Source organism: Nicotiana sylvestris, chromosome 11 (assembly GCF_000393655.2).
Source record: "Nicotiana sylvestris chromosome 11, ASM39365v2, whole genome shotgun sequence".
Lineage (NCBI taxonomy): Eukaryota > Viridiplantae > Streptophyta > Magnoliopsida > Solanales > Solanaceae > Nicotiana > Nicotiana sylvestris.
The window spans coordinates 100,668,498-100,677,870 of record NC_091067.1 but is presented as its reverse complement, the minus strand read 5'-3'; the positions used below and the strand labels follow the sequence as shown (position 1 = coordinate 100,677,870).

The following is a 9,373-nucleotide window of genomic DNA, read 5'->3' as shown; positions in this document are numbered from 1 at the left end:
AGGTGACGAGTATATATGCGTCGCCATGGGTTAAAGTATGTGGGTAAAAATTGATATATTATACCATGTTGCTTCTTTTACCATGCCTTCTATATTTTAATTAGATTGTTATTCTTTGATAGTTTGCTTCGTGTTTATTTATTAATTTGAAGTTGTTGTGATAACGGAAGCTGAATTTGTAAATCATTACACCACGATTGAAGTAGAAATTGGTTTCCCACCTTGATTGATACTTTGGATTATTATTGTTGTTTGGTAAGGAAGAGTGAAAAGCATGAAGAGTGATGTTGTGCCCTTGATTGCTTTATTATCATTTATTATACCATGTGAGGATAAGAGTAAAGTATGAAGGATGATGCCGTATCATTTCATTTATCATATCATTATTGTATGATAAGGATGTGAGTAAAAGCACGAAGGGTGATGCAGTGCCATTGCATTTATCATATTACATGGTGAGGATGAGAGTAAAAGCATGAAGGGTGATGCCATACCGTTAGATGATTTCATTGCTTTATTTGTTTTTCGAATTTGTAAATTATTTGGCTGCATTGTTTTTACTTCGGAAAGAGGCTACTCAGTCATGAGATTATTATTTCTTATCCTTGCAACCAAACGGCCTAAGTCAATTTTATATATTAATAGTATATTGCGTATTATATTTCCTTGATTACTAATTAATATTTATCGTAGAAATTTACTTATAATTATCTTATAAATAACTTGATTGCATAAATATTTGTTATACTATCAGTGCATACAATTTAGACATTTTTTCTCTTGACCCTGGGAGTGACTTTTTTTCTCCTTTGACCCTTGAGATTTAGAAAACAATATCAATTCATATGGGACAAAGTGTCTCGTCCTTAAAATTATAGGCACAAGAAAATAATCACGGTCAAAAAATTTGAAATTAACAAAAATGACTCTCAGCTAGACGATAACATTCTCTTTCGAAAATGAAAATATTACTCAACATTATTTTGTAAAGTTTGAGTAAAATTCTAGTTATCCCCTCACCATAGCTCATTAAGCTAACATTTTAGGTGATTTTTTAAATTATAAAATACTTTAGAATGATATTTGTATCAGTATAAACTAAACACTTTATAGTGGATGTTTTTTGCTTTTCAAAATAATTATTGATGAAATATTTTTAAATAATCAGACCAAGAAATATGTTAGACTGACATGAAAATATGAAAAGTAAAAGTCTCTCGGAGATAGAGTGATGAGAAATACTGTAGCTTTTCATAAAGTATATTACTAATATTATGCAGGTTTTCCCGCCAAAAAAAAGGGTAGCCCTTTGAAGTATATCTAAAGTGATTTTGACAAAAAATAGGCAGAAAATGTGTTCAAGAATTCACTCATGGGCACTGGCTACAATGTTGTATCAACCAAAATCAATGCTCATAAAGTTGGATAGCAGATAATAAGATTTCACTGATATTGCAGAATAAATCAAGATTTGCATACAATATGCAATAATGTAGAAAGATCTGATTGCAATAGGTGCTATGTATCATACCTATGTACAGTGAGTTTTTGAGCAGATTTTAAATGAACTGTGCTTCTATTCAACAAGAAACAGCAATGTATATACATAACAGCAATATTCTGATTATGATATATACAACAGCATTATGATTTATGTGGTTCTAACTGTCTTTGATGCACTATTTGCGATGCCCTGACGATGCCATAAGTATTCCAACAGCTACTACAAACATAAATAGCATGCCTATTAGGAGCGTATATGTTTTTCTGGATGATCTTCGATACTCTCCAAACAAAATTACCCCCCAAAAGGTGCTCACGAGTGGAAGCGCCTGTAATTACAGCAACATTTCAAATAACTTAGTATACTTGCAGCTAGTGAATAAATTCACATCAAAGTATATCTCATAGCATTCTTCATCAACCTTGAAGATTAGACAAAGAGTAGCACATTTTGAGGTTTCTAGAGGATGGTTGATTTTGATTAGTTGTTCAAAAACTAGAATTTGAATATAAACTACTAACCTGAACAGCGTCTGCAGCTGCGTATCCAGCTGCTTGACCTCCCATGAATTGGAGACCATTTCCAAAACCACACAAAAGTCCTGCCAAAAGAGCCCAACCTCTACCATTCCAGTCATTAAGATACGCCTTAAGAGATGACTTGGGTGCATTTAGAACAGGGCGGTATAAGAAGATGAGGTTTAGAATCATGGCAACGACAAAGCAAGAGATTGAGAAGTAGAAGAATGCTGTATAGACACTCAAGTGTGGAACTCCAGCTTTTAAAGTATGCCACTGATCATTTGTGGCAAGGTTGAATGCTGGTGAGAAGAGAGAAAAGCAAACTCCAGCAAAGAATGTCAGCGACAAACCAATGAAAGTGCTCTTCCCAAATATCTGCATGCAATCACAAGAATGTGACAAACATGGAATGTGTTTTTCCCTTCAGCCTACAGGCAAATCTGACATCTTCCAATACATTTTATTGACATTATTACAACAATATATTTTACATTTTAAACATAAACCAAGAGAATTTTTCAAGGGAGCAGTTAATATTGAAGCGAACATTAAAATTTAATAGGAGAATTAATTCAATAAAGGATTGCCAACCTTGATCGCCCTTCTCCTCTCAAGATCAATAAGGAAAAGCGCAGTCCCAAATTTTGCATTCTCTGTGGAAGAAATTCCCTTTTCCACATCAATTGCACCAACTGTGGAATTTTTAGTATTCCCAAATTAATTCTTTTTAAATAAACGTATAAAGCTATGGATCTAAAAGATGATAAAGAAATGAAATTTCAGTTTTCACATTTCAACTTATAATACCTCTCTGTGTAATTGTTTGTTTGGAGTCAGTAATACTGTTAGCCCTGCCAAAGGTTCAATTAAAATCAACACCAATTTCCGGAGATAATGTGAAATAGTTATATAAAATGTGGGATATGACATCCTTATCAGAGTTTCTGTATACCGTGCTATCTAAAGCTTCTGATTACTAGAGGAAAATAAGTAGATATATTAAGAGGGAAACAGGCTAGAATAAAAATGTCGGTAAGATTGTTGGCTAATAGAAATATGCAGGATCTTGGTTTTTTCGACATCTTTTTCCAGTAAAGTGCACCCCACCTCTACACCAAGTCCAGCAGAAATAGGAGATAAAAGAAAAATATGGCCAACCTATATGCTTGTCTTATAAATGACAGTGCTCTTCTTCTGGGCAGATATACATTATCAACACTGTCATGATAATGAACCTCAGACAAAAATTACCGCCATCCTTCATGTATTTTGCAAATATGTGAAAATAATGCGTTAAGAATAATTAAGTATTGCATATGTCCTCATATTGATGCATACCGAATCCCATCTTTAGAGTCATTTGAATAACTATCGAGCTTTGCTTTGTTATCAGCTGCATTGGATGCATGAACAGCAGAGCCTAAACAAACAGCAATCAAGAAGCATCCAACCCCAGGAAAAAGAATCTCCGCTTTGTTAATTTTGTCATCAAGGTAGTAATTCAAGGTTGTTCCTGTCATAACCAAAGCAAGAGGTGCCAAATTTAAACAAATTACGGTACTACCAATTCCGTTGCCATAGAGGACATCAATCACTACGTCATCTCAATGAGCCAGTGAAGTTAGAATGATACCTATAACCACAGTAATGCTTGAGGAAACGACCTCGGTAACTGATAAACCAACAAAGGCCCAAGCATATTGAGTTGTAAGGTTTCCGATGCTGAGGACCACCCCTCCAATCATTGCAAACACAACACTGGGCCAATTATTCTGCACCATTTGTCCACGAACATGATTTCAGAATCCCAGAAGTTCCAAAATGCAACAATTACCAACAATACATGTGATCAATCTGGTCTTGATAAAAGCATGCACTAAACCTTAAAATGTAGCTAGTAATGATGACTGCTGAAGTCTTCAAGCACTCTTTAGCAGAAAAATATTTGGTTCTAGTAGCACAAAGTCTTCATTGTTTCAGTAGAAATGATCTCTTGGCAGTGAAAGTTAAAGCTAGAAATTAGAAGAAACTAACACAGATGCCAATCAAACTCCCGGTCAAGATCCCAGAGAAATCAATGTTACTGAACATAATGTTACTCTTTTGTTGGTCAAAATGTAAAATTTTATTTAACCAAATAAGAATATATACACCACCCGCTCATTGGACTCGAGAGACAGGCACTTAAAAATAACCAAAAAATGTAGCTTCCGCATCCTCCTATGTTCATTGTCCACTATTTAGCCTCTTACCTTCTGGGAAGAGCAGAGATTAAGGAAGGATAGCTATTCAATCTCTCCAAACTATTAAATCACAGTCCTGTAGGCTTGTTATAATCGCCACGTTCTCAAGTTGCAAATGTTGCAACATCTTTTTTGTATTTAACTAAGTAGAAGTTATGCAACATAGAAAAGGCCTCCAAAAGTCCCAAATGCCAAAACTAGAGTGTTAATTTTCCATTCCAAGACTTCCAGCCAAAGTGTCACATATTAAAATCACTTTTACTCAAATAGAGTACATAGTATTCAGAGTATGACAGGCAATGGAAAACCAAACGAAACCAGAAACTAATTTACACCACCACCTTTAATGTGACACAAAACACTGACCTGACAAGACTAATTGGTTCCATAAGGTCTATACTAAAGTAATTTTTAGTAATATTATAAACTATAATCAGTCCAAACTCCAAAGTTTTGTCAAGTGATAATATAAAAAAGTTCATGATTTGGTGGTTTATTTATTGTATACTACTAATCCTTTCAAATCTGAGTTCTGGATTCACCTCTGCTCATACATATACAAAGTTCTTGACTGTGAAAGGCACCAACCTGGGAGAGTTGTGGAAGGAAATTCGGCTTTTCCAATGTGCCTGTCCCAATCTCACCAAAGGTAAAAGCAATTATAACAGCAGCCAGCAGATTGGTGAAAGTATAATCAAGGTAAGTGTGTTGAGGAAATCTCCCTCTTCTTTCAAGTAAAGTTAGTAAAGCTGGCCATGTCCCTAAGAAGAACAAAGACAATAACATGCAAACAATAGCCCCTCCTTTGCTCTCCACCACATACATTTTTAAACCACTGGATAAAACCCTTTCTGGTGAAAGTGCTATCAAATTGGAAATGCTCCAAAAATCCTACATAAAACAGAAAATGATAAAAAGAATGTTAAAGATTCAATTTTGATCATTGAACAGATTAATTAAATGTAATCCCTTATTCATTGCTGTAAAATGGGAAATCTGCAGATCGATTCCTTTTTTTTTTATAACCAAAAACAAAAGGAAGAATTCAGAAAGGAAGTCAACCACAATCTGAGAATACAATCAACAATAAACACATAAAAATACAAGGATTTCAGTTCACCAACTATTTCTTTGGTTCTCAAAACATGGACACTCACCATGTTCAGAAGTCAGCAGGTGTAAAGAATCAGTAAAAAAAAATGAAAACAAAAGACAACAGAACAGAGAAATGTGTATCCAGAAATTTACTTCAACTTACTTCCAAACAAAGGGGAAAAAACAACCAAGAAAAGAACTGTTTGAGACCCCACAAAAAAACAATCACTCAGAGTCCCACTTCTTCACCAGAAATGAACCAAAAGATGACTAAAAAGGCATAGCGAAAAGGGATATATATATATATATATATGGCGATGATGGAAGAAGAAAGGGGGTTTGAATAAGGAAGTTATTCACTAAATAGTAGGAGTAACTGTTACGGGATTCGTACAGATACAGACACAAAGAAATTCAGTATCTGGATTTGGCATAGCACGGAATCTCGTGGTCAGATTCTCCAGTTTGACCATTGATGATATTCCAATATTTATAAATATTAGTCAATTTAATTTAGGTGAGTTAGTTTGGTTCGACACGGAGTTTAAATTTTTTTTTTTTTTTGAAACTTGTAGTCTTTAAGAGCCTAAGAGTAAAAGTTTTGTGGGAACATGACATTTGCATGGTTATAAAAACTTTTCATTAAGGGTAAAATAATTATTATGATAAGTTTAAATTCAATTATTTTCAATTGTAAAAATATGTCATTCTTTTTGGAACAGGCTAATAAGCAAAATATGACATTTAAATTAAAATCGAGGGAGCATTAATTATGAATGATATTACTCCATTATTTATTGACAGTTGGTTAGATTATGAGAAAAAATATTGAACTAAAATACTATTTGAAATATTGAAGAAACATTTCAAATTTAAACCTTTTCTTCAAAGGCAATTTATGCCCAAATACAAGTCCGAACTTTTTCAGCTTCAATTTCAATTTTCTAGTTTTCTTTTCAACCAAATATCTTGGAAACTCCTAGTTAATCTAACGATTCAAAGTTTCCTCAGCAGCCCTGTTTGACTTCGAAGTGTGTCAATTGCATGGGACAAAATTGATGTCACTTCCTGCCAAACTACTCCATTAAATTTATCTTAATGATATCTGTAATAATCATGATCTTGACATATTAAAAATCATAAATTTCAAAAAGAAAAGAAAAAAAAAGAATTGGCATATTATATATAATTTTTTTGTCACATTCATGTTTTTTTAAAGATTCTATGTTATAAAATGAAATGGAATGTACTCTTCTATCGTGTTGCATTTTCTCCGGAGGCGGCTTAACCCCAGGCCACTAAGGTGGCCGCTTTAGGCCTAACAAAATAAGCTACTATTCTTATATGTAATTTAACTATTTAGTATACTTTGATTACATTGTCAAGATAAAATTGCATCTCAAAAAGTAAAAAGAATAAACTTTAAACAAAACTATTTAATATTAAACAACTGTAAAGTTTCTTATTACAGCTTGTCTTTAGGCCTTCGGCACCATTGAGACACCTCTGATTTTCTCTTACACACCCCCTCTTCCCGGTCCATCATACTGGAGAAATTCGAAAAGAACGAGTAGGGTCATTTTCTATTTTTTTCACAATATCTATTGGCGAAGTGCTTCGTTTCAAATCAATTCTTTGATACAATCGCTTGTTAAGTTGTATTTTCCCTCAAAATCGGATAATAATTGAATTTGTAAGTGGTTTTAAGGATATGCGGATTAACGTGATACAAAACGATAAATTAAGTTGCAATCGAAATAAATAATGATAAAGTAAATTCAAACCACACGAATTGACAGTTATAGTCTTGGGAGATCAGTCACACTCGAACTGGATACACTTCAATCAGTATCGAAATATAGAAGAATAAGAGTATTAAAGAGAGGAATAATAATGTATTGCTTTGGAATGTGTGTTACAATATGTTACATGAATTATCAGAACCCCTTTTTATAGTAGAGGAGTCCTACATTAGGTACGATTCTATAAAAGGTAAAAAATCTCTTGATTTGCTGTTTGTCGGTTCCTTATTGATAAGTGCCAAGATTTTCGCCGTAATATTCGACCGGTCACTGATATTTCGGTTTTCTATTGGCTATGCTAACAATGTTTCTTCGAGCTTGTTAGGGGCTAGGATCGATTCTGGGATCACGACCTCGATATTTTCGAAGGCAGGCGTTCTAACCTTGGGTTCCAGCCCGATGTGACTTGGGTTTGATCTTCAGTCTTTTATTTCCATGTAACGAGCCCGACCTACCATGCCGTATGCGAGTTTGATTTCGACCGTATACAGGTAGTCTCCTCATTTTTCGGGGAGTATATGATGAGAAACGATATGAGCTTCCGATTTTTACTTCGATACCCTGCGACAGAAACAACAAAAATAAACAAAACATCTCGTCAGTCAAGTCTTAATTGCTTTAAATGCTTGTTAGTTGCCGGTCGGCCACTCCTAGATGCGAACCGTCGTTGAAAAATAATAAATACCCCTCCTTTGTTCATTCAAACATTATATCCAAACCTTTCTACCTTCGTACCTTATAGATCTTAATATTCTCTGGCACTTATATCCATGTTATTTGAGATTTTTTACAAGAACCTTTGTTCATCTTCATTCCAAATCATCAAGCGTATTCTTTTAACTTCCACTTTTCCCTCATTTTCCTCCATGTTCAAAGAAATGGCGAAGACTTCAAAAACCTTTCCAAAAAAAAAGAAAAACCTTCTACCTCGCAGCTGGCTACCTAAGAGAACATTTCGCGTACTGCTGTCGAGGAACCAGTATAGGAACACCCATTGAAAATGTTTGTCCCTAGAGGATGCTCGGTAACTGCCGATTTCAAGGTTGAAAAACCTTCCCTCATACAAGGTCGGTGTGAGGAGGTCTCGAGATACATAGGCTCAATCACTGAAGAGGTCCTCCCTACGGTAAAAAAAGATTGCAATTGGGTTGACGAGCACGTGGTGGTTCCCGGACCCGATGAAGATATCACCACCCACGTCGAGGGATACTAAAGTGATTACACTTATCCCTTTATACTGGGCCCATTGGATCCGGTCATCATCGACTTCTGCAAAAGATACGAGGTATGCCTAGGTTAAATTCACCCTTCATTCTGGAGGATCGTGATCCTCCTTTGATTCTTCGTGAGCAAGATCGATGGATGCCCGTTCATCATTGACCACCTCATGCGCCTATATAGTTCCCTACTTTTGGAGGGGAGGGGGACTGATCAAGCTCATGTATCGGGATAGTAAAGCCATGTTCTCAAGTATCGATGAAGATCGCGATCAAGGTTGGCTAGGACGTTTTGTCCGAGTGAGGACCTCATATTTGATCCCAGCTGAGCTCATGCCATTCCCCAAGAAGTGGAATATATCACGTAAGTAAAATTTCGTTTTCAAAATTTTATTTTACTCTTTTTTCCTTTATCGGTGCTTTGTAGTGGTGCAGCTGTGGCTCAAGTCCCAAATGTAGTCCCTCAACTTAAGGAGTAGGTCGAGGGCATCGTGATACGAAGTCCATATTTTTAGCGCTCATGGCGCGAACTTTCGAAGGGCCAGTGGGAGGCCCATTCTCATGGTGAGATTCCTTTCCTGAGTGAGTAATATTTGTGTTCCTCTCGTGTTGTTAAGTTCTTATTTGTTTCATTTTCTTTTGCAGGTTTATCCAAGGATGTCACACTAAGGCCTCCATACGACGGCGAGAACTTCCCCACCAATTCCCCTTCTCCGAGACAGGGTGATGAGAATAAAAGGAAAAGGGCTCCGAATTCTCCGAACTCGGAAAAGAAGAAACCAAGGAGAAGGCTAGTGTGAAAATCCAAATAAAGCACCAGTGCCCGAGTGCCATCATCGGACTCACTCTACTGGCTGAGGGACGAGTTCGAAGAAGAAGAAGAAGAAGAAAAATTTGATCTGGTGGCCCGCGTCACAGCTCGAGGGGCAAAGGGCCTCTAAATCACAGAGAGGCAAGGCTAATTTGCCTCAATTTAGGGAGGCCGTGGCCG

The 9,373-nt window shown here is 35.8% G+C and overlaps 1 protein-coding gene across 2 annotated transcripts; it reads right to left on the bottom strand.

The window, feature by feature from the left end:
* Positions 1 to 1,452: 1,452 nt before the first annotated feature.
* Positions 1,453 to 5,645, bottom strand: LOC104226684 (ureide permease 1-like). Of its 2 annotated transcripts, none has more exons than XM_009778716.2 (8): positions 5,527 to 5,645; positions 4,857 to 5,159; positions 3,659 to 3,797; positions 3,364 to 3,538; positions 2,833 to 2,876; positions 2,617 to 2,717; positions 2,026 to 2,400; positions 1,453 to 1,832 (listed from the first exon to the last, which is right to left on the bottom strand). In XM_009778716.2, exons 2-8 carry the CDS (start codon positions 5,091 to 5,093, stop codon positions 1,680 to 1,682), a joined length of 1,224 nt encoding a protein of 407 aa, XP_009777018.1. In that variant the 5' UTR covers positions 5,094 to 5,159; positions 5,527 to 5,645; the 3' UTR covers positions 1,453 to 1,679. The 2 variants fall into 2 exon arrangements, with proteins under 2 accessions (XP_009777018.1, XP_009777017.1); XM_009778715.2 differs by lacking the exon at positions 5,527 to 5,645 and adding an exon at positions 5,426 to 5,511.
* Between the last annotated feature and the right edge of the window lie 3,728 nt (positions 5,646 to 9,373).

Excerpts from the sequence above, each read along its gene's own strand:
- LOC104226684 (XM_009778715.2), bottom strand. Across the intron at positions 2,718-2,832 it reads ACAAACAATTACACAGAGAG|TTGGTGCAATTGATGTGGAA; the intron begins GTATTATAAGTT and ends AAAATTCCACAG. Across the intron at positions 1,833-2,025 it reads CAGCTGCAGACGCTGTTCAG|GCGCTTCCACTCGTGAGCAC; the intron begins GTTAGTAGTTTA and ends CTGTAATTACAG.